General features: G+C 43.3%; 1 protein-coding gene across 9 annotated transcripts in view; it reads left to right on the top strand.

Moving 5' to 3' along the window:
• The window catches only part of RAI14 (retinoic acid induced 14), a 144,217-nt gene that overhangs the window by 25,721 nt on the left and 93,052 nt on the right, over window positions 1-25,444 (top strand). For all 9 annotated transcript variants that reach the window (XM_082724452.1, XM_082724456.1, XM_082724455.1 and 6 more), the window contains exon 2: window positions 239-319. In XM_082724452.1, coding sequence (XP_082580578.1) covers window positions 284-319 — 36 coding nt within the window. In that variant the 5' untranslated portion in view covers window positions 239-283. The remainder of the gene's footprint in view (window positions 1-238; window positions 320-25,444) is intronic.

Genomic DNA, 25,444 nt, shown 5'->3' with positions numbered 1-25,444 from the left:
AAAGTTTTGGTGAACTTGAGAGTGTCAGAAGGTTCTAGGGACTACAGCGAGGGGAAATAACATGTTCTTTACCACTTCTTAGCTTCTGATTCTGAACATCTTCCTAACTCAGTCCCGATGGCCCGCGGCCAAAAAGTCGTCATCTCATCAGAAGGGAATATCTGTGGGGTTTATTTGGGAACCTAAAGATTTAATTTTTTTTCTTTTTTTTTTTTTTTTTTTCTCATTCTCTGCTTAGGTGTTGAAAAATCTCTAGAGCTTGGGAAAGCTGACTGGACTAAACATGAAGAGCTTGAAAGCCAAGTTCAGGAAGAGCGACGTAAGTAGGTGGTGACTCACCGTCTGTGGGCTCCACGCTCCCTCTCCTGGGGCAGGAGTCACAGCTCTCCACTCCCACCGTGATAAGGCCCTGAGTTAATCAGCTACAGGAACCAGAAGCGCCCTGGCCCTCAGCTCTGGGTGGCTCTTGTGAATGGCGCGCTTCGTGCTGTTTGTGTCCGTAGCTTTTGAAAATGACTTCTTCAGTCCTGCAGTCTGTGCCTTGTAGAGAAAGAAACAGTCCATTCCAACATCTTAAAGAAAAGAATTGGTAAAAACCTTGGCATTTCTTAAGTCCCCCAAATCTGATTCAGAATGTCCGTTTTGGAGGAAGATGGCCTGGTGAGAGTAGTTAAGGAATTACGTGTTAGCTTGGTTCATCTTTGGCTTTAAGAAGGTTTTTGTTTTTGTTTTTTCAAACTCTCTGTTAAGGTTTTTGTGGTAAAACAACAGTATCTCTTGCTGCCTGCACCTTGACTCCCCCTGAATTCCTGGGGTTCTTACTCATTTGTTATCCATCGTATAAGATTTTGGGTTGGAGGAACCAGTTCCGATGTCGGGGTATGAAACGAAGTCTCCAAGAGGAGAAACTGGAGAAAAATAGCTTAACATTCTTATACACGTGGTGTCTTAATGCAAGGTCACTTCCGAAACCCCGCTGGGACTCTGGATGCTTTGAACAGAATTGTTGAATGGGAGAAATTCACGGCAGGACATCAGATGGAAGCTAAGATATGTCAACCCTCATCCAGAGCTTGCTTGGCTCTCCTTTAAAATGAAGTAACCAGAGGTGAACCTGGATTTTTATCGTTTTGCCATGAATTCGAGGACAGGTTGACACACCCCCATTTTTGTTTTGTTTTTTTAAAATTTTTTAAAAAAAGATTTTATTTATTTACTTGATGGACAGAGATCGCAAGTAGGCAGAGAGGCAGGCAGAGAGAGAGAGGGAAGCAGGCTCCCTGCTTAGCAGAGAGCACGATGTGGGGCTCGATCCCAGGACCCTGAGATCATGACCTGAGCTGAAGGCAGAGGCTTTAACCCACTGAGCCATCCAGGTGCCCCAACACACCCCAGTTTTTAAAATAAATGGAGGCTGTACCTTTGATGGCTAACAGGCCATAGGCGTACAGCTCCTTTTGGCTGAAGCTTATCTTTTGTGCTGATGGGGCCCAGACTAGTTAAGATGCCTGTGGGATGGTTGCAAATTTTTCTCTCGCTTAGAGGTTAGAGCTAGAAAGGGATTTTAGGAAAAAATTGGGTTTTTTACCTTCGCATTCTTGAGGTAAGTTAAGTGGAACTCAGAAAATGTGAAGTGACTTGGCCAGAGGCCTCCACTTTGCCCCTGGCCCCTGAGAGCCTTGGTCATCTGACTTCCTTAGCCTCTTGCCCCTGCTGCTCCCCTGAGAAACCCCTTCAGCCTCCCCATCTGCTGGCCCCATGATACCCAAGCCAGCAGAGCTCCTGTGGCTTTCAGTGAGGAGGGAAAAGTCAAGCAGCGGATATGGGTTTGTATGTCTTGTGACCAGGTTAACAAATGTCTTTTCCATTCTAAGGAAATTTGGGTAGCTTCCATTTATACAAGCTGAGATTATTTTAGCAAAATTTAATCCGTCTAGAGTTCCAGGATATATGAACAGGGGCGGGGGGAAATGACAAGACACATAAACGTTGGGTTTAAAAAATTAAATACGGGTGGTAGGAGGGAGAGTGTTGCTGGAATCGAGGTTTTTAAATAAAAATGGGACTATTTCCGCGATTAAGAATCCACAGTAATAACATTATTAAAAGCTGCTGGGATTTGGCAGGAAGAAGACTGTGCTTGTGGAATTTGGTGCTAAGAGAAGAAATGTTAGAGATGCAGCTTGGGCTTCTGGAGCAAAGGAGATTGTTATCATGAGGCCAGACGATATCAAATGGCTTTTCATATTTGATCAAAATATCAAATTTGGGGTCTGTGTATCAGTTTGTTCATCAGCTATGTGATAACTAACCATGAGGAAGGACTGACCTCGGTCAGGTACAATGCAAAGCTCATTGGGTGAAATTCATTGAACCGTACATGTTAGGTATTACCATTAGACTCATTTTACAATTGGAGAAACGGAGACCTAGGAAGGTATAGTAACTTGTCTGGATTCTCAGAGCTCTACTTTGTACCATCCATTTTTCTGCCATGGCAGCCCCATTCCAAAGCACAGGCCTCCTAAAAGGAAAGTTGGATGGAGAGTTGACTTTGGAACCCGTTGACTCCAGGCAGGAGCCTGGAAGACTGACTTTGGATCCAGGCAAGTCTCTTACCTTCCTGACCCTCAGGTTCCTCACCTGAAGATGGGGAAAATCATGTGAACCTTACCGAGTTGTCATGAAGGTTAAATGTGCTGATGTATGTAAAACACACAGCGTAGGGCCTGGCATTCAGGTGATGCAGGGTAAATGCTGATTCCTTTATCTTAATCTGAAACCCCTGATAAAAAAAATAGGGTTTGTAAAGTGTCTCTGGTCTGGAGGGCAGAATAATCTGTAACAGTTGCTGCCTCAAAGGGGGAAGCTGGGGTGAGTGGAGCAGGTAGGCTTGGTTTCCAATGTGTGTCTTGTGGTTTGAACTTTTTGGCATATGTATATGCACATACATGTCACTTACTAAGCGAAAAACAAGTTTCAAATGATTTATATTTAGTTAAATGAGCCGAACTGGAATCTTCCTTACCGGAAGTGAGTGGTCTCTCTGAAATAACAATCCTAAACCACCAGCCATCAAATTTTCCTGCTTGTCTTTGTGTGAGGCTGAAGGGAGTAGAGGGAAGAAAGGGTTCTTTGTATTTCTGGGAGGTAGGAGAGAAGAGGGAAGCAGATCATGTTTGTGCTTTCATCAAGAGAAGGCAGGTGACCCAATGGTATGATCGCATTTCAGCCAGCCTGTTCCTGGGAGGTCTGCGGCCGATCAGTTGGAGGCCATTGAGAGCAAGGAGTGAGAAAGGACAAGAGTGGCCCAAAGGAGGCCCTCCTGGATGGCCTTAAGGTCACCGTGCCACTCCAGGACCATCATGCGTGTAGAGATTTAATCCTGGTGTCCTTCCCGGAACACTTTTGACTCAGCTGTCTACCCGGTCAAGAGCAGGTTTATGTGAGTATAACAGGGGGACGAGCCCAGCTCTCTGGGCTGTGGTTAGGGACTGTCATTGTCCCGTTGCTCTCCGTGCACACTTGGGAGCCTGCAGGAACCCACAGGAGTCAGAGAGAATTACGGAGCTCAGCGCTTGCCCTTCGGTGGATGACGTCTTTCACTTGACATGTATAACTTTATTTTGGGCATCCTTAAACTTGGGTTAGATTCTAGAGAACATAGAGGAGAAATGTGAGGTGCACCTCTTGTCTTGAAAAAACTCACAAACCAAGACAGGAGGAGAAAAAGTCCACGCAGGAAACAACCAAGGTGAAATACAAACCGGATATGATGCAGAGAGTAAAGGGGGCCTTCCGCAGTGATGGTACAACCAGTTGTCAGATTGCAGGGTCTGGATGATGAATGCTGTCCGTTTTTGGAGGGGTTGAGTCATTGGAAGTGGAGAGATTGGGGGAGCTTTACAGAGGGGGAGATTTTTCCCTTCAGGCCTCCAGGATTTGGAACATTGGCTGTGAGTGCAGGGGGAGAGGAATGCTGGGGAGGGGAGTGCTGGGGGAGCCAGCCCCAGAGCACAGTGGGGAGGCTCCGTTTCAGAAACTTGCCCTTGACGTGCAAAACAGTCATACTTCCAAGAACCCAGGAGAGAGCCTGTGGCATGGCTGAGTCTTTTAATAAAAACATTATAAATTTTCACTCTCGTTTTAAAAATGGACATGCTTGACTTTTATGCTTATAAAATGAGCACAGAGTTTTAAATCCTCATTATTTATATCTTTTATGACTAGAGTTTGCAAGTGGCTTCTTTACCTCTTTAAATTTTTGCAGCCACCAGTACTCGGTTCCACATGGAAAAATGAGCTGTCATCATGAGAAATGAGGCCAAGAAGGTTGGGATTTCTCTTTGTTAAGAAAATGCTCAGGCTTCTGGAATTTCTTTGTCAATGCCAATTTTTGGTGCCTTGAGTGAAATGGGTGGAGCCTGAGGGATGGGAAATGGGGTTGAAAGATCTTTGTAACGAATCTTGAGAAATGCCTCTTAGACAGGACTGAGGCCTTCAAAGTTTACATTGGGGGTGTGGGTTTAATTTTAGGAAAGATTTGTTCCTAATTACGTTTTTCATTGTAATAGGGAAGCAGTGGACATTCCATGGCGGGGGGTTGGGGGAGGTCAAGGCAGCCAGTTCAAAATGGCTGGCTCCATGAGCTATGAAATCGGTGGCATTTCTTTAGGTAGCAGCTACTAATGATTGCAGCTTTCAGCCAAAGAAATGCACATGGCCTGTGACTCTGGAGGAACCAGACACATCCTGCTCAGACAGGAGTCTGAATTTGTTGCCCGTGTGAGAGAACTGTTCTTAGGAAGGTCGATCATCCACATCTCTGCCAAGGTGGTTTTCTTTTTTTTCTCCCCAGGGAGTTTTTGGTCATTTATAATAAGGTTTTACAGACACCCGAGTCTCCCTCCCCACCATGTATGCGCGTGTGCACGCGCACACACACAGACACACATGCACACAATGGGAATATTTAAAATCCAAGTCTCTCTGTTGACTGAAGAACCTTGGCCAAATCTTTTGTAAAGCTAAGCCTCTTTTTCAGCAGACATAATGTCAAAATACAGCAGAGATGACCTTTTTGGGTGGAGGTATGAGACTCTTGTAAACTTCTGGAGAGAAATTTGATCAGGTTTGTGTCATGCTACATATTTTCCAGGTCTTGTGAGCCCTTCTGAATGGGGAATCTGCCTGCTACCCCCTTTCACCTTGTATTAATTTCCTAGGGTTGCTGTAAACACAGGCCCAGAGCCTCGAACAACTGAAATGTCTTGTCTTCCAGTTCTGGAGGCTGCAAGTCTGGGTTCAGGGTGTCAGTGGGGCTGGTTCCCGGGAGGGCTGTGAAGGCCAGTTTGTTCCAAGCCTTTCCTGGCTTCTCATGGTTTTCTGGCAATCACCGGCTCATAGACGCATCACCTGATCTCCGCCTCCCTCTTTAGACATGACTCTCCTTGGAGGCGTGTCTCTGTGTCCAGATCTCCCCTTGTTGTAGGGACATGATTCTGTGGGATTAGGTAGGGCCCGCCCTACTGACCTCAGTTTAACTTGACTCCCTACCTCTGTAAAGACCCCATCTCCAGATTGGGTCCAGTTCTGAGGTGCTTCACAACTTCAGTGCATCCGTTCTGGTGGGGAGTAAGGGAAGAGGGTGGGCAGTGGAACACAATTCAACCCAAAGTATACCTCCTTGCTTCTCCATTTAAGAGAAGATTCTCTGAAGCTTTGCTGCCCCCGCCCCCCGGCATGTGTGCTTGTGACTTCAGTGCCATAGTTTCTTGCAGATTATGTTCAGTGTCTAAGAGAGGGAGGCTGGAGTGTCCCGTTTATTTTTTAAATGTGCCTAATGCATAATATGCATTGCAAGAGTAAACATATGGATTGCTGACCAAGGACAACAGAAATGAGAAGAGCGCTCCTTTATTGAATGCTTGCTACATGCCAGCCACCGTACTGAGGCTTTCACTTGCTCTTTATCGTGTAATGCTTACCAGACTTTTTCCAGTTAAGACCATTGTTCTAATAACATTTCACAGAGGAAGAAATGAATGTCAAGGGAAGTTAAGTAGCTTCCCCAAAGTCACATAGTTGATAAATGGCAGAGTGGTCTGAACTCTGCTTTTTCTGGCCTCCAGAGTGTGTGCTGCTGACCGCTACACATACTTGCTGACCCAGGGCATTCTCTTCCCCAAATTCCAAAGCCTGAAACAGCATGAGATGAATTCTGCTCTGTCGCCCTAAGCACGAAGACCCAGGCAATGACTTTGCATCCTGCGAACGCTGTCTGTAGTGGCAGAGCTCACCAGCGTTCGTGGCATTCCCAGGGCAGAGGAGGATCAGGGAAAATCTCGAGTTGGTTGTTTCCTGGGAGGCAAATACATCACAGCCTTAACTTTTAAAGCAGGAGAGAACAGATGCTACTTCTCCTCTTCTACTGGAGCTGGTAAACATGTCGATATCACAAAACCAAACCAAACATGTCAATTTCTAAATAGAGCTTCCTTGCTGGCTACCTGGTCACAGCTTCATTCTAGCTCCCCCAGACTGTAAGTCCAGGAAATCTTGGTTAAACCTGATCTGTTCCAGATGTAGCTGGAGACGATTGTGAAACTCCAAACCTGGCCCCCAAACTTGGGGAAATCTGAGAGTCTACATAAGCAATGAATCATGTAGGTTTTTACTTCTTATCGCTGTATTCAGAATTAATTACCTAATCATTTGGAACTCTTGCTGACCTCGATGTTGTTTGTGCGACAAATTCTTGTATGTAACTTTTCCTTGGGAGTGAAATAAGAGTTGCTTCTGGATTCTTCCTGCGGTGCTTTTCTGTTGAGTTTCCACCCAGAAATCTTTGCTGCGTAGAGGTGATTATTTTCATTTATATGGCAGTCTGTGTCCGCATTAGCTAAAGGCCCAAAATAGTCTATAAGATGAGGCGACTAGCCTTGACTTCCCTTTTGTTTGGGTGCCTGCCTCCTTTTAAACAAGGAAAGTCCTCACGTTGTGATCGGCTTGATGGCCCAGTTCTTAGGGTGGTTTTTATTGCATTAATGAAAAACATTTTAACTTTTTGGACAGTATTTTCCGAAAGGATTTGATTTTGATTTTCTTGGGAAGCCAAATGATCTGATGTTCTCCACCTCCTGCTTTTCCCCCTGGGCTGTCCTGTAGGCTGGGGAACGAAGAGATTTATAATGTGGGACTAGAACAAGAGACACTCTGAGGAACCCCATGTTCTCCTTGGATGGGTTTATTCTGAGATGACTTTCCCAATGCTGACAAGGTTGCTATGGCAACTTTTCAGACTGGGGCAACTTTTTTTGGTGGGCTTTTCATGGGAGTCCGTGTGAATTCATGGAGCTGTCCATTCTTGGAAGGGTTGTTTCATAACTGAAAAGCTCCAGGGTCCTTCTGTGAGGTCCAGTGGACATTATTGATATGGGATAAGCTGTTATAACGCAATGTCCTGAAATCCAGTGAGATAGAAGTTGTTTTCCTAAAGTTTCAAGGACTCCAGGGCCAGCAGGATAGTGGTGCCCCATAGATTCATCCAGGGACCCAGAACTAACGATGTCCTTTTGCCGCCCTCCAGAGCTACATCGTACATCGCAGTAGCCAGTTGCCACATGTGGCTTATGACCATTCAAGATGTGGCGAGTCCAAATTGAGATATGCTGTAATTGTAAAATACATACCAGACTTCAGAGGCTTAGCACCAGAAAAAGCACGTAAAATATCTCAATTTTTTTCATCATTCTACTACTGAAGTGCTCATATTCTAGACATATTAGATTAAGTAAATATTTAAGATTCATTTCATTGTTCTTTTTTATTTTTTTAAATTTTTTAAGAGTTTATCTATTTGACTGAGATCACAGGTAGGCAGAGTGGCAGGCAGAGAGAGGGGGAGGAAGCAGGCACCCTGCTGAGCAGAGAGCCCAACGAGGGGCTCGATCCCAGGACCCTGAGACCATGACCTGAGCCGAAGGCAGAGGCTTAACCCTCTGAGCCACCTGGGCACCCACCCTTTTTATTTTTTAAATAAGCCTCCCAGAAGCTGGAAAATCTTGCATTATAATTCTTCTGGGCAGCACTGGTCTAGGGTGTGCTGTTTGTGTTGCATATTTCTCTGGCTCCTTCAGACTTGGGTAGAGTGAGAAGAGAGCTTAGGCATTTTCCTTTTTAAGGGCTGTGACCCTGAAGGTTCGCATATCCTTGGCCTCCCATGGAAGCGACTGGAACTTAGTCACATGCCCTTGTCTAGCTGCAAGGGACGCGGGGAACCTCTCCTCCAGCTGGCAGCCACAAAACTGGCTAAGTCCAGAGAGGCAGGTGGAATGGACACTGGGGAAGATGAACTCAGGGCTGTGGCTGAGTTTCCTGCTTCTCCCCCGCTTTGCCCCCAAAAGATATATCGAAGTCCTACCCTCCAGTGCCTCAGAATGCGACCTTTTTGGAAATAGGATCTCTATAGAAGTAATCAACTTATTGTAAAAATGAGGTCATTAGGGTAGGCTGTAATCCAGTATGACTGGCGTCCTTCTAAAAAGCAGAGATTTAGACACAGAGACAGACGTGTACAGAGGGAAAACTGGGAAGACACTGGGAGAACACCGTTGGAATATGCAGGCAGGGATGTGGGTGTTGCGGCTTAAAGCCGGGGACTGCCAGAGAGTGTGGGAAAACCACTTGAAGTGTGGAGAGAGGCATGAACAGCCCTCAGAAGGAACCAGCCCTGCGGACACCTTGATGTCTAGCCTTGGGAACGTAAGACAATATATTGCTTGTGTTCCAACCATCCGGTTGAGGTACCTCTTTGAGGCAGCCCTAGAAAATGAGTCTACTCAGCCACAAGCGCTCTCCATGGTGAACCTTGTGTGTGGGAGTTGGATGAGAAGGGTGTGCTGAATGTTCTTCGTTTTGATTCTTTTTTACCCCAGAGGGGAATAGTGGTTGCTACTTGCCAATTCCCCATTGTCCTGTTGGTGCAAGACGCTTGCAACATGTCGTTTCAGGGAAATTAATGCCTTTTCCATGTTAGAAATGTAAACTGCCCTGAGTGCTACCAGCTGGTGACATTAGCTTATCCATCAGACTTCTTCTTTTGGGTGGGATCCTGTGTCAGGTGACCTGCCTTGATAAGCTCTGGGATTAACGGGAGCTTGATGAAGAATGCTATTTTTCAGCCAGCATTTTGGGATTGCTTCTCCAGATAGGAACTGTCCAGACCTGATCCACACCTTCCTAAGACAGTCTGGGAATGCTGTCAGCCTCCAATTACCCCGTTACAACCTCGGTTTTAGGTTACACTGAGCACGTGCATTCAGTCGGCTTGCAGTTTATGAAACGGAAAGCTGAGGATTCTCATATTGATTGATTTCCTCTACCCATCTGTGCCACTTGGAGTCTTAAAACTGTGGGGCTTAGAATTCTGAGCAGAACTTCAGATTTGTCCCCAAAGAACTTAAAATAGTGGCATTTCTATATCCCAGGCATATAGCTTGCTTGATATATGCTACGATCGTGTTTTTCTCCGCAGCTGCAGTCCCCTCTTGATTCCTGTCTGGTTTACTTTTTATTCTTTTCTACTGCTTTTGCTTGCAAAGTCCTATCTTTTTTTTCATGGGCTTGTCCTGTTGGATATTTGAACCCAAATTCAGGGCACTCTATTTATCTATTATCCCAGTTAAAATTTATTGTGTTTGGTTAAGTCTGTTGCTCTACATGTGTTTGCATCATTTGAAATTCTGATTCTTATAATATATATATAAATATACACAATATATTATTAATATATTATTAATTATTATTATAATTATAATATTATTTATTATTATTAATATATAAAATATATATAATATATTATTATATATAATTTTATATTTATATATTATATATAATATTATATGTTTATATTATATATTTATAAATATACAAAATATAAAATTTATAAATATAAAAATATGTATTTAAATATATATATATACATATATATATTTTTTCCTCTACAGACTTGGTCGGCATGCCTCTTTAAGTCATTAAAGTATTGAACAGCTCTGCCTTCAGAGATACAGATCTAAACAGACATAGAGTTATATATCCAAATAATGGTGATTAAGGCATTGTCCATTTGGAAGAATGTCAGTGTGTGTGTGTGTGTATACACATATACTTAGTCCTATATATGTGATAATTTTTGACCTCCTTCCAAATGGACAATGCCTTAATCCATATTCTGTGGCTCTGGTTATAGCCGATCCATTGTACTATTTCTCAGTCCTATCTTCTATTTTGTCCCAGTTTTGTTTCTTATTGCCTGTGTGATCTTGGGCAAGTTATATTATCTCTCTGATCTTTGGGTTTCTTATCTGTAAACCTGGGTGATGCCAGCCCTACCCTTAGCATCATCATGAGGATGAGGATAAAAATCTGTGAAGTAGTACGTTCTCAGTAAATGGTTGCTAATGTTACCAGTGACCCCAGTGTCTGGTAGCAGTGAGGTCTTCAGTGGTATGTGATGAATGGTCTCCAAAGTTAACTCTCCAGACAACCCCAGGACTCATGTGCACGAAACAGCTGTACAAGGCTTGTGTCCTTCACAACATCAGGAGTGCAGGTGATAAACACCATGGGAGTTTCACAGAGGAGGTGGATTTGGGGTTGGGCTTCTGACTGCGTAGGTTAGGATTGCCAGAGGAAACCAGTACTGGTGTGGAGGTGGGGGGTGCTAACTTAAGAGGGAGATGAACGTGGGCAAAGGACAGGATATAAAGTCAGATGACAGGAGGGATGGACCGCACAACACTGAAGGCTGGGGCTTAATGGCTGAAACGGAAGAGTGAAGCTTAATGAAGATTGCATTTTGGGCAGAAGGACAATGGGTATTTCAAGAGACCAACCAGAAAAAAGGGCCAGGACAAGGGCCTACGCTGGGGTGGGGGCTGCTGCAGGGGTGGGGAGGAATGTGGTGCTTTGTGTGGGTGTAGATGAAGAGCGGGGAGGAAATCTGGACTCCTTTACTACACCAGGGGACACACCCTGTTCTGGGCGTGCCAGCCAAGTGTGAGTGACCCTCATCTCCTGAGAAATCTGGTGTGGGCTTTTTTTTTTTTTTTTTTTTAAGATTTTATTTATTTATTTGACAGAGAGAGATCACAAGTAGGCAGAGAGGCAGCCAGAGAGAGAGGAGGAAGCAGGCTCCCTGCTGAGCAGAGAGCCCGATGCGGGACTTGATCCCAGGACCCTGAGATCATGACCTGAGCCGAAGGCAGTGGCTTAACCCACTGAGCCACCCAGGTGCCCCTGGTGTGGGCTTTTTATTGTACTTACATTTCACTGTGCCATTTTGTGGGAAGAGATGGTAGGAAGCAAAAAAAAAAAAAAAAAAGAATCCACTTGATTTAAAAAAAAAAAAAAGGAGACTATTTACTTAATATTAAAATGCACTTCTGTGTCAGGGGTTATCTAAGCAATTTAACAAATTATAATTTATTCCTCTTTGTTAGTGAATGGCCATTCATTTCCCCATTTTACAGATGAGAAAACTGACCTGGTGACTTGCCGTGTTAGTTCGCTAGCAAGTAGTACCAATGGATCGTCTTAAGCAATAAAGAGACTTTGTCTGGAGGCACCTGGGTGGCTCAGTGGGTTAAGCCTCTGCCCTCGCTCAGATCATGGTCTCAGGGTCCTGGGATCGAGCTCCACATCTGGCTCTCTGCTCAGCAGGGAGCCTGCTTCCCTTCCTCTCTCTCCTTGCCTGCCTCTCTGCCTACTTGTGATCTCTGAGTGTCAAATAAATAAATAAAATCTTTAAAAAAAAAAAAAGAGGCTTTGTTTGCACACTTGTGGGAGAGGGACAGCTGAGATTGAGGTGTGAGGCTCGAGGGAGATGCCATTCCATGCCCTCTGCATGCTTCCGGTGGCTCGCTGGCAGGCATTGTTGTTCCCTGGCTTACGTCTGCCTTCATCTTCCCATGGTCTGTCTGTCCCAATGTCTGCTTTTGAGAAGGACAGCAGTCCTGTTGGGTTAGGAGCCCACCTTCCTCCTTCCAGAATGACTTCACCGTAAGTAATTACATCTGCCACAACCCTTGTTTCCAAACAGTTGCAAGATGTATTGGGTGAGGGTTAAGACTTAGGCAGGAATGATGGAATTCAACCCATAATTCAGTTTCTAACACTTGTCCAAATCCCAGAGGGAAAGTGGGTGGTGGTGGGGGGGAGGAACTTCCCGGGTGGCGGCAGAAACCACACCTGCCCCTCCAGGGAAGAGGGGGTTGCTGCCAGAGATTCAAACAAACAAACAAACAAACAACCAAAAAACAACCCTGATCCCAGCCAGCCAAGTGAAGCCTGTGATTGGATTTCACGGTCTTCCCTATAATTTTCCTGTGGCAACTGACAGGTGATAATCATGGGGAAACTTTGACCGAACCCTGTTCCAGTGAGGCCTGTGAGCCAGACGCAGAGGATTAGCCAGAAAGCCTTTGGTGCCAGAGATAAGAGCTGGGTGGAGAACAGAGAAAGCAAAGTGGTTAGACTTGTTTTAAGGAGGGATGGGTCCATCAGAGGGGGAGGACCTCATGCAGATTGGACCCTGAGACTTGGGGTTTGTATTGTTTTCTGATGGGAAAAAAATGACAAAGGGTATGAATTAGACAAAGCTAGTTGTGGTTGTGAAGATCTGGGGCACCGATGGTGGCCCCGGGGTGGTTCTAGGGCTGGGACAGGTGTTGGGGCCTTTGACTCTGCCCTGCCAGTAGTGGGAAGTTGGGTGGTTTTGTTAAGCTCTGGTGTGGGTGAGAGTGTTCCGCGAGTTAAGCCCCACGGCTGTGGGAGTCTGTTACTATGGATTCCTGCCTTTTTGAGTGTAAAGCCCCATCTGTGTGGCTTTGAGTGGCCGGTGGCAGTCTGGGTCATGATAGGATGAGCTCACGGTCCCTTGCGTGGTCAGCGGTATCAGCAGTATCTCTCCCAGTTCTGGATAACCGGGCACGGAATGAATAAGAGCAACATGAGAATACCCACAGTTCCTCATCACCCCTCAGTCCCCTGGCCCCTCTTCGCTCAGTACTTATTACTCTCCCCATGTCATGAACCGGAAACAGAAGGGCAGGAGGATTTTCTGCATGGGTGCCCTTGAGTATGGTTTGAATGTCCTCTTCGCGACTTTTGATTGTACTTGACACTGGCGAGTATTATTGGAGGGCCTGGCTTGTTCTGTACAACGCATTTGTGGACTTGTTTTGTGCCCAAACTGCGAAATGATTTTGTATCCCTAACTCCTTAGCTTAAATGCTTTGAGGGCTGCGCTAAGGAGACCAGTCAGGAACTTTGGGGTAGGCTCATTAATTAACTAGCCTGTGTTCCATAGGCAAAAATTATCCAGGTTTAAATCCAGTTTACTGGCTGCCTGATATTATTAAGAACAGGGCTCCTTGTTACCAGAAACAGAACAGTGCTTGGGCCCTGGTTATGATGGGGCAGCTGTTTCAACCTTATTTAAAGGATGCTGGGATTCTTATTCAGTTTTTATGGGTCAGTGACTCAGTTTATGAGTCATTTTGCTAACGTTTGTCAAAAAGATTCTGGAGAGCTTACTCCTAGTTTTGAAAGAATTCTTCAGACGGTTCAAGTAAACCCTCAAGACAGAGTTCTCCCGTTTAAGCCCCAGGTAGAATGTAGTGACCGTTCCTTATCTTTGAGATTCTGATACTTTCCAGCCCCTTGTGAACCCTGCTTACACATTTCACTTTACCACAAACCTCTGTTTTGTAAACAGTACTATTGGGTTAGCCCTTTGCAATTTTTGGCCTGCTTAAGGGAAACTCTGTGAAGGAACTCGTGGGAAACGTGGAGTGTTTTTATAGTATTATTTAAGAAAAAAAAAATGGAGAGTAACCCATATTTTGCAGGAGTAGGCAAATATATTATTTTACATCCATGGAGAAGAATGTTCTAGAGTCCTTAAATGTGTTAAGCTTAAATTATGTAGCAACTGGGAAAGTGCCTATGATAAGTTAAGTGGAGAGAGATTCAAGTTACAAAATTATATGACATTATAATTACAACAAATGAGAAACAAATGCATATGGTATGTATCAACACTTCTACTCAGAGGAATACTGAGGAAATAGGAAAGGGCAAAAATATTTAGTTCTAAGGCTATTCACCAGGGCAATACTTTTACATCCATAAAAACTGGAAATCACGTATTATAATAAAGCTGCTGGCTAAGTGTCTTTTTGGAGTACATATTACAAAGCTATTAAAAACTTGCATCAGTCTATTAAAGCAGTTTCATATGTTAAGGGATAAAAGCAAGTGCTAAGCAGATTTGTGATGTTTAAAAATCTTAATATTTTTTCTCTTCCTAGGAAAATAATCCGGAAGGATATGAATAGGAATAAGTGGTCTCCAAAGGCAGATCCAAGTTTGGGGAAACCTACAGTTTATACAAAAATACACGGGACTCCTTGTTTACAAAGAAATACCAAAAGTGTGTGTGTGTGTGAGAGAGAGAGAGAGATAAGGAGAGAAGAGAGAGCGCACATACTTCTAGGCCTTGGAAGAACCTGTACATGTGAGGGGCCCTGAGGTTTCAGCATCAGTAGCTTAAGGTAAAAGGTCTAAAGGGTTTAGGTGTACATGTTCACGTATTCTGACCTGAAAGTAAGAGGAGGGACTACGACCGGTGACATCCAGCACCTCTCTCCTCCCATCCGTTACTTTTCAGGACTAGTAAATTGCCCTAACGAGCAGATTCCTAAAGAGAAGTTGTGTGGTTCTTTTCTTTTGGCTTACATACATTTATCTTTTCTATAGTTCTGTCGTTTTCCAAGTGTGATGCTGGGACCATCCGCGATCCTGGAGACATTGTTAGACGTGTACATTTCTAGGTTCATCCCAGATCTACCTCCCTGGAAGTTCTAGGAGCAGGGCCCAACCAAGCCCTCCCCACGCCCCACCAGGAAATTCTGGTGCAAAGTGAAGATCAGGTCTAATCTGGCCCTGTAGTTGTCAACTTCACTATAGGGGACCGTCACCCGCAAAGCCTTTGCAACTGCTGATCTCTAGGCCCCACCCCCAGATTCTGTGTCCTGTGAGAGAGATCTGCGTTTCAGGTGAAGGGTTTATAGATCATGGCACTTTGAATAATGCATACTCCCATTAGTATGCTTTGTCTGTCTTTTGATCTCTCCTAGGGAGGCAGGATCCAGAATTACTTGACTCCCTGGGCTGGGTTTTGTGACAAAATCCAGGATCTCCTAAAAGTTGGTCTCTTTCATTAGTTAAGCTGAGATTCTGTGTGCTCCACTTAACTATCTCTTAACAGTGGGATAGAACAATTACATTCCTATGCTCAGACTGAAACAGTCTGAGCCGGTTTCCTATTTAGTAAAAACAAGAATTTTAGAAAAAATACCTCCCTCCTAAGGGTATTGTGAAGACTAAATAAGACAAAACTGCACAAGATACTCATTTCCCTTTCTCAGATACTTTCTATCCCCGGTTATAGAGCTCATCCGGGAAATCTGTTTCTTGAAGAACTAATATTTGTGCTTTTTCGGTATTTCGTAAGCTGGAGTTCATAAAGGTTTTGGGTAATGAGGAAATTATTTTTATCTTCCTATGGACTGACTTTGAGTTTGTTTTGTTGCCTGACTTCTATCCCGTGGGAAGTTGGAAACCGAGATGACTTCTGAGAGGGTGGGACACACTTGTGTTGTCCATGCCTGTGGCCACCTACCTGCACATGCGTCTGTTTAGCACTGGAAATGTAGCTTGCCTGACTGACAAAGCGAATTTTAAATTTTATTTATTTAATAAATGAACATTTTAGAATACTCACTTCAGATATTAGAACACTTGTGTGTTTTTGATATTGGGAAACTTCTTATGTTTGGAACAACAACTTGAGTGTGTGAATTTTTTTTTTTTTTTTTTTTGAGGGTCAATCTCATGAACTGTAAATGCATGTCAGGTATTTCTGATAAAAATGTAGCATCGGAATTGAGATGTACTTCCTGGAAACGTGCAAGATTTTGATGGCGTGTCCTGAGAAAAGAATGTAAACTGTCCCGTTAATCGCTTTCATGTTCATTTCATCGTGATTTCATGCTGAAAGGATAATATTTTGGTTTTATTGAGTTTTATCAAAGGTAATTAATTTCAGCTCTTTTAATTTTTTAAAATATGGGTATCAAAAAACGTAAAATGTGGCTTACATTAAATTTCTCTTGGATAGCACGGTATTAGACCCTAACAGGAGAACCAGAAATTGAAAAAAGACAGCGCTCACATCTGTAGGAATGGATGTGACTGGACACTGGTCACCTGAGCTCTTTCCCTTAACACTTCCAGCTCCTCTTCATGGTCTGGAGCCGACCAGTCCACTGAGGTTCTGCCTTGTGGGACCAGTTTGTGGCCACTTTCCTTTTTTCTTTCTATGTGTGCAAATAAGCTCTGTGTTTAAATAAGTGATATCCTGCCTTTTGCTCTCTGAACTCAAGGGACATTTGAACTCTGGGTAAGCCACACTCATTTCAATATGGAGCATCTCAATGAAATACATTTTTTCAATGTGATTTTAGCCTGTGTGTGTGTGTGTGTGTGTGTGTTTTCTTCGGTTTCAGTGTTCTCGTAGCATAGGAATGTAATTGTTCTATCCCACTGTTTTTCTCTGTCCATACGAGGGAGTTACCATTCTTGGAACTCAGATTTATAACCACTTCCTTATTTTTGTTATGCCTCCTAATATACTTTTAAAAAAGGGACTTGACCTTCACATAATTCATACGTTTCCTTGAAATGTTAAATCGCTCACTTCAGCAGCCTTGGTTTTATATGACCCGTGGAATGCGTATATCTTCCCATATTAAAAGTTATTCATTAAACTGGACACAATGAGATAACTGATAAAGTAAACATAAATAGAATGTCACTTAAGGGTTTTTTTTTTCCTGGCTTTATGGGATTTTTCCCATATTTGGTGGGCCCTTACTCAAAATATCTCAGGGTGAGTAATGGATTTGAGGGTGATATTTAGACACGGTGTTGACATTTTAAAGCTGGTGCTTGAGACATGGAGTCCTGGATTTGCAGAAGGGATTTTCGTTTCAGAATATCATCCCGTTGGTGTTGGGCCTATTGTCGGTGATTCTGTGATGCCAAGTACCATGAAGCTCTTCACGCCTGACCTGTGTCGCTTGCTGTCTTGCTGGCTTCTGTTACAGCAGGAGTGTTTTTGTTTGCATGAAAGTCCAGGTTATCTGTGCCATCTGAGGGGCCCCTCTGAATGGGCCACATGTGGCTCTTTGACCTTGAACTTTGTGCTGTGGATTCCATTTCGTGAGAAGTATCCTCTTTCCACTCCAGAAAAAACTTTCCCTCTTTTTAACAAGAGGCCCTAACTCAATCAAGACCTCCAGCTTTCACCATCCCCCGTCAATTACAGCCTATTAAGACGTGATAAATATGTAAAACACAAGGCCAGAGAGGCAAAGAGGCTGGCTCCGCCTCTTGCTGTTCCTCCCGGATGGCGTCAAGAAAGACTGGGCAGGCGGTTTTGCGGCCCTGAACAGCAGGCTATGTTTACTGATCTCGGCTCTGCAAGTCCGTGCCCCTCCCTGGGTTTCCACGTGGGTAAAATAAGGTGCTCTCCGAAGTCTCATTAAGCTTTAAAGTTCTGTATTTCCTGTTCAGGTCTCTTTTTGTAACCCCCTCCGCTCCCATCCATCTCTGAGTCCACTGGTAATTGCTTCTGTAATGGAGTCCGAGAGCAGTACATTTATTTTTACTGCAGTTGTGCAAAGTCCCACGGGCATCTGGAAGAGAGGATCTGCGTCTTAATTGGTGTGTGTTCAAGGCTCACTCGGTACCTAGTCAAAGTGTATCCTCCTCTTCCTCTTGCCCATGACATTTCTTGTAATCTCTACGCAGGAAGGACAAACAGGGAGGAAAGAACGTGATCCTATTGTGTATAGTGGTTCTAATGACCTCCTTTGAAATATGCAGGTCTTTTTTCACATTTCCTTAAGCACAAAGCAGAGCTGTAGACAGGAAATCTCCATCTCTGACCTTCTGTCAAAGGGGAAAAAAAATCAAAGCTTTGAACAAATGTCAAGGGGAGAGAAGTTGAGATAGAGGCAGGAAGAGAGAAAGCGGAAGGAAGGAAGAAAAAGGCTCTTGATGTCTTTTTGGTCTACTGTATTTATGAATTTGTTTGGTTTCTGAAGTGGAGGAAAGAAAAGTTAGCTCGTCAAGAGATTAGGTGGTATATAAAATGGCTAAGCTGCCTTCTGAGTTTTACCTACATATAACTGAAGATAGAATTTAATATATTCTTTAGAACCATATTTAACAAAACAGTTATGAAAGATAATGCCAGTGTTTTTAAGAAGTCTGCAGAGTACTGACCATATATAATCATGCCAGCTGTTGAACAACTATCAAGTAATTACCTTGCCCTTTCTACCAAAGCAAAAAACTTTTCTGAAATTTCCTTAGAACCTATTTCAATGGTGGTGGATACCTTTGGATATAGATAATTGGATGTCTTGCCAAAGTTGCAATAGTGAAAATATCAGTAGATTTTTTTTTAAACAATAAAATTTCGTGTTCTATTAAAACTATGGAGGAGTAGGATTGAATATAAATGACTATTATGTCACAGATAAAATTACCTGCCTGAGAGCCTGTGTGGAGTCATTTAGTTAAAACATTGCCCATCAGATAGTGGTGGAACAATTATATAGAAATTTGATTTCTAAAGTCAACTTTCAAAGTCAATGGCTACTTAATGTCAATTTCACAAAGGATGGGTTTTCCTAGTATTTCTGAGTTAGAGGGTTATCTCTTCCCTCTATTTATAAACACACACACACACACACACACACACACACAGCCTTTTACCCATATATTCTTGGGCAGTTCTTAACTCCCTCCAACAGTAGACAAAAAAGACATTCTGGCCTGGGTATTTTTAAGGCTCCTCTGAAGATTATCCTGAGCAGAAAGTGTTTAGAACCACCAATCCAGGATAAAAAGCTGTCCTGTAGGAAGGAAGCAGTGTTGTACATCTTCCTGATCTGAGAGGCCTTATAGTAGTGCCCCTCCCCCCACCCCACATTGATGGTGAGTGGAGGAACTTGGATTTCAAACCATCCTGGAGAAAGTAAATGTAATTTAAAGCCTATGTTTACATTATTTTCAAGTGGTCTTGCATTTGCATTTCTTTTGTTCTACACTCAGCGTTGTGTAGGCAAATACCAGCAGTCTTAGACCAGGGGTAAAGAATTTGACCTTGGTGAAGAAATGTATCCCCACTAAGCTGACTGTATTCATTTACTAGGGCTGAACAAAGTGCCATAAGCTGGGTGGATTCCGTGCAATAGAGATTTCTTGTGTCACAGTTGTGGGGGGGTAGGTCTGAAATCACATCCTCCTTGTGTCTTGCAGTGAGCAGCGATCTTCAGGCAGTCCGGTCTGTAGATACCTCACTCCAGTCCTCCATCTTTGTATGGCTGACTTCCCTCCATACGTGTATCTCTGTCCAGATTTCCCCTGTAAGGACAGCAGTCTTTGGAATGATGCCTACCCTGCTGACCTCGTTTTAACTTTCTCTGCAAAGATCCTATTTCCATGTAAGGTCATCTTCTGTGGTCTTGAAGTTTAGGACTTTCTATCTTTTTTTGGAGAAAATTCAAAACATAACACCAGTAGGTGAAAGACAGTCTCTCTTGAATATGTTTCATACTTTGATTCGTTACATTCCGAGGGTTTAATTCTTCACTTATAAAGAAACCTCAAACCATAGTTTGAAATCTTCCATGGAAAGGTCATGCCAGATATAAATGGTTTCTGATATAATTAAACACCACCCCCACCACCCCCACCCCAGCACACACCAGATTTTCTCAGTTTTAGCCTGGGTGTGAGAGCAAATGAAATCAAAACCCCCTGCAGTCCTAGAGTTCATCCATCACATTTGTCCTGAGGTCCCCCTTGGTTTCAGAACTGCTAAGATGGTTGGAGTAGAAAGTAACTAACATGTCCTCAGTATCTTTGTTTGGAGGAAGGATGTCACAATGGACAGGGGAAACAGTACAAAACGGTTGACTTCTAAATGTTACCAAGGTCACTGTACCTTTCCATCTATAGCTTTCATCTTGAGTCCTCAAAGAGAAACCCTTCTATTCATAGGCTAAAGGCCCTCAGTCAATTTCAGGCCACCCTGCTGGAGTGCTGCCTGACGCACTGTGGGTGCTAAGGAGCCTGAGAGACTCTTAAATTTGTCACACTCATGTCCTAGTCGATAAAGTAAGACTGAAAAATTGGAAAACAATCCTCCTAAAGCTTTCGGTAAGGAAATGGGCTGATTTTATGTGATCTCATTTGTTCGTGTAACAGATCTGGCTGGCGAAAGCACTTGGTTGCTTGATTCATAATTGCTTTTGTAATTTCTTTATGGTGAGACACCGTTGGTCTCCCAGGGAGTAGGCCCTCATAGGCCTCATTATGAGAAAGAACATCTACGTCTCTTGCTGCTCTGGGGTGGACGGACTGCCTTCGAGGCCCCAAAGCTCAGGAATTTGCAGAGACTGCCCCGTTGGTTGGAAGATTAGATTTCATTGTTTCCCATACTTGCTTGATGATAAGAATCACCTAGGGTGCTTGCTAAAAACAGGGAACCCCAGGTCCTCTCCCTAGAGATTCTGGTTCAGTAGGTCTGGGTGGAGCCTGGGAATCGATATTTGAGTGAGGATCTCTTCTCCCACCCCTTCACCACCCATCGCTTGCGGGTGATTCTCATCAATGAATGAGCTTGAGAAACATGGAATGAAAGGGCATCTGACCAGTGTTTGAAGGTAGTAGGATTCTAATATCTTTTTCCTTATGGTAGAGATTGCTAGTAGGCTACCCGATATATTTTCTCCTTTTCTTTTTTAGTAATAGGACTCCATTAAAAAAAATTGGGAATGCAGCGTACTCAACTAAAAGACCATATTTTGCAGCATTCTCTGAGCTGGTTTTGGCTGTGTGACCAGGTCCTGATCAAGGAGATGTGACATGGATTGGAGAAAGGCTCCACAAGGGTATCTTATCTTTCTGCTGAAAGCTATATATTTTTTGCCTAATCCATCATTTTTCTCCCAACTCCCCCTGCCCCCCAACCCTAACCCTGCTTCTTGGAATGAATACTTGATGGTTAGCATTCCAGCTGCCATTTTGGACCTTGAGGTGATCTTAAAGATGGAAGCCTTGTATTAGGTTGGTGGAACAGTTAAAGAGAGCCCCAATCTCAGATGTTCTTGGAGCTGTCCTATCAGGTCTGGGCTCCTCTCAGACTCTGTATATTTATACTCGGTTTATACTTCTGTCTTGTTTAAGCCACTATTATTTTGGGTTTTCTTTCACATGCAGTCAAACCTAATCCTTATTGATACAGCCCTAAGTTTGGAACTTTGAGTTTCCTTCAAGCTAAAGTCTTATTAATCAAGTGGCCTCTGTGTCTTCAAGGTAGATTTCCTGACCCTAAAACCTACCTTCCTTACCCCAAGAGTACGATTTGGAATTTATACTTAGGGACGCTCTCAGTTCCAAGAGACTGGAACAAGTCCCTTGAAGGGAAGAAGACGCTGAATCACCTTGTATCTTTAGTGTCTCACAGGAACTAAAGAAAAGGAATTTTCAGTTGATTTCATGCATGAACAAAGGAATGTTGAGTGAGAAGTAGAGGGGATTGGAGGAAAGGAAGACTGAGATTTTTCCCTTCCTTATAATTTTCCTGCATATGAGTCTGGTTATTGAGGGAGTGTAGTTATAATAATGTGTTGAAAGTATGCTATAAAATATAAACCATAAAACATCTTATGTATGTTATTCACTGGGCACTTAGTTATACGTAGATGTTGCCTCAGATGCTTTAGGTTGATTTCTCCAAGTGGCACTGCTGGATGTTAACAGATGTATCAGCGGGAGAAGTTTCCTTGTGTCAAGTAAGTTTAAAAAATGTTCTGTTTCAATTTCCTTATTACAGGACTGCTCAGTCTCCATGAGGCTTTAATGTACACTGTAAATCTCTAAGAAGAGAAGAGTGTATGTGGGGGGAGAGGTTGTGTGTGTGTGTGTGTGGTGGGGAGGTGTCATATGATAATTTTTACTATAAAACCCTGGAGTACGTACCTTGAGGAAGAGAACAACCTTGGAGAAATGCAACTTTATTGGGGGAGATCACACAAATATTATAAGAACACATATTTAGTACCTTCGATGCAAGGTCCATATGTGAAAAGTGAGACATGGTCTTTGCCTTCCAAGAACCTGTACTTTTCACTGGGGATATGGGATATCTGCATGTGGAAGAGTTAATATTCAGGGCAGTATCTAAGTGCTGCATAAGTGATACAAGATACCTGCTTTAAAGGTTCAGAGGAAAGCATCATCTTTGCAAAGTGGCTTTTCAGATAAATCAAAGAAGCGTTTTCTGAGCACTTCCTGAGGACTCTGAGAGATGCCAGGGTGAGCAAGACCCAGTGTCTTTCTTCTGAGACTTACAATGCAGGTGGTGACGGAGGTAGGTCAGGATGAGGGAAATGATAACAGGGAATGAGATCGGAGAACAAGGCAGTGGCGAAGGGGTTCCAAGAAGATAACTCCTATGCAAAAGAAGGGTTAGGAAGGGGAAGGACAGACTCACTCAAAGGAAGGATCTTGCCAGATGGGCAGAATTCCCAGAGAGGTGGGACTGAGATCATTCTTTTTAAATTTTATTTTGAAGATTTTCTTTATTTATTTGACAGAAAGAGATCACAAGTAGGTAGAGAGGCAGCCAGGGGTGGGGGGGGGAGTAGGCTCCCTGCTGAGCAGAGAGCCCAATGTGGGGCTCGATCCCACGACCCTAGGATCATGACCCGAGTTGAAGGCAGAGGATTTAACCCACTGAGCCACCCAGGTGCCCCTACTAAGGTCATTCTTGGTAGAGTCCACTCTAGCCTTTCCAAAGGTGTGGAGGTGGACCATGTGAGATGTGTCTCCTGGTCCACTCTGTCTGTAGTGAGGTGGCCTTGTGGGAAGATAGTGGGGGAGAAAATGGATTTGGGGGCATCTAGCTCCATGAGTTTCTGGGGTGAAGTGATTGTGTTTCACTTCTTTAGTTAGGGAGTCATTAATGGCTTTTAAGTAATGTCCTAGATGCTTGCTTTTAGGAAATTTAGTGTGGGAGGGGTAATGTAGGTGACTTGGAGGATATTAGGTCTGGCCATAGGGAGAATAGGTTAGCAGGTGGTTACTTAGGTGAGAAGGGATAAAAGAAAAAGAAAGCTGCACAAGGACAGAAAGGACTAGATAGATTCAAGAGGTTTTGAAGTAGACTTGGAAACCCTTTGGACATCCAGATGAGAAAGAGATAAAAGGCAATGGATAGTTCCATTCTATTAAATGGGGGCAAATGGTAATAAGAGGCAAGAGGAGGGATTCTTTTGATAAGTTAGGGATGGCAGAGCAGGGTTTGACTGTGGCTCATGCCATAGCAATGGGCAGTGAGTATAGCAAATGAAGCTGATGAGTTTTGGCCACAAATCCTACAGTAAACTTGGCTTTGTGACAGTATCTCTGTGCCTACCTTGTGGGTCATCATGAGGTTAAAGGACATGATACGTGTCTTTTGGTGCATGTGAACTCTGGTGGCTGCCATTTCTATTCAAAAGAGAGGGGGGCTTGTGTGAACACATTGTATTCTGAAAATAAAACATATGCAAAGACACTGGAACGAAGTACTGTCTAATACTGGTGTTAAAGAAAACTTATTTTTGTTTATTTTTTTAAAGGTTTTATTTGAGAGAGAAAGCATGCATGAACGGGGGGGAGGAACAGAGGGAAAGGGACAAGCAGACTCTGTGCTGAGTGCAGCGCCCGACGTGGGGCTCCATCCCACGACCCTGAGATCATGCCCTGAGCTGAAACCAAGAGTTGGATGCTTTAACTGACTGAGCCACCCAGGCATCCCCCTCCGCCCCCCACCCCAGAATAAAACTTTTAAAAAGGAAGACACTCAGGTTTGACTTTTTTTTTCATCATCATCAGTGATCTGTTTAATAGGAAGTTTAGATGTTTTTCTTGGATATAATTTCCTGAGATGATCCTACTCTTCTGATCTTTATTGCTCTATTTGAGTTTTCCTTTTGAATAATGAGGTATAGTTCTGTTAAAACTGTGTTTGGGGGGCGCCTGAGTGGCTCAGTGGGTTAAAGCCTCTGCCTTTGGCTCAGGTCATGATGTCAGGGTCCTGGGATCGAGCCCCACATCAGGTTTTCACTCAGCAGGGCGCCTGCTCCCCTTCCTCTCTCTCTGCCTGCCTCTGCCTACTTGAGATCTCTGTCTGTCAAATAAATAAAATCTTAAAAAAAAAAAAAAGTGTTTGAATTCTTTTTTTTTAATTTTTGAAATTTTTTTATAACGTGAATTCTTGAAATAATTTCTAATTTTCAACTATAAAAGCTCTATTATCAGATTTCTTTATTATTTTTAATCTATTACTATCATTTTAAACCTCCACTTAATGGTTTCTGTTCCTTAACCCATTGTTCTTTAGAAAAGCTGTTATGTCACATTAAGCACAAATGAGTTTTGCAAAATAATTTCAAATTTTTAGGGAGGAAACCATGTTCATGTGACATTGGGTTAATTGGGATGGAGAAGGGGAGGGAACACAATGAAGTGTATGTACACAATTCTACTGGGCATTCTAGCCAAGAAGAGAGAATAATTTCCTTTTTGATTTTCAGGGCTGAGTGGTTTCACTTCTTGTTATTTCAAGGTCATGTGATCTTGCTCCTATGTTGACATAAGTTAGAAATACTGGCTTAACGGTAATGATTGGCCAGGAAAGGAGGCAAGCAAGAGCTCCCAGCTTTAAACGGGCAGTGTGTGATAATAAGTAGCCCTCTTTTGTTGACTTCCATAGCAGAAGACTTGAACGTGCAATTAGAAATACTATTCCAAATACCTTCCTGGCATTGTCAGAAATTCTTCACCCCAGGATTCTATTTTGCACTTGCTGCCTGTGTCCAGCTCTCTGATAAGGGACATGGGTGGTGGTTGCTGATTCTATTAAGATTAGAAGTGTAAGAACTCAACCTTGAAAACAACATCTGGACTGAAAGGATAAATGTGTAATGAAAGTTAGCCCCGGCCATCAGAGCAAGGGTAGATCTGGGAAGGGGATCTTGGGACCATGAAAACTCTCCTGACCTTTCCCTGCAAGAATGTTGTTTTGTTGAGGTCAGAGGTTATTTGGGTTAGAGATAAAAGTGGATTTTTTTAAAGTAGTACCGAGGTATTGCAATAGGTGCTTCTCTTGAGCACTTTTATACCTTTGTGGTGAAAGTAGTATTATCTCCATTTTACAGAACAAACCGAGACTCAGAGAAATTAATGCATCCCCCCT

The sequence above is a fragment of the Mustela nivalis genome, assembly GCF_964662115.1.
Source record: "Mustela nivalis genome assembly, chromosome: 3".
Lineage (NCBI taxonomy): Eukaryota > Metazoa > Chordata > Mammalia > Carnivora > Mustelidae > Mustela > Mustela nivalis.
The sequence above is the reverse complement of the archived record's forward strand: the minus strand, read 5'-3'. Positions and strand labels throughout refer to the sequence as shown.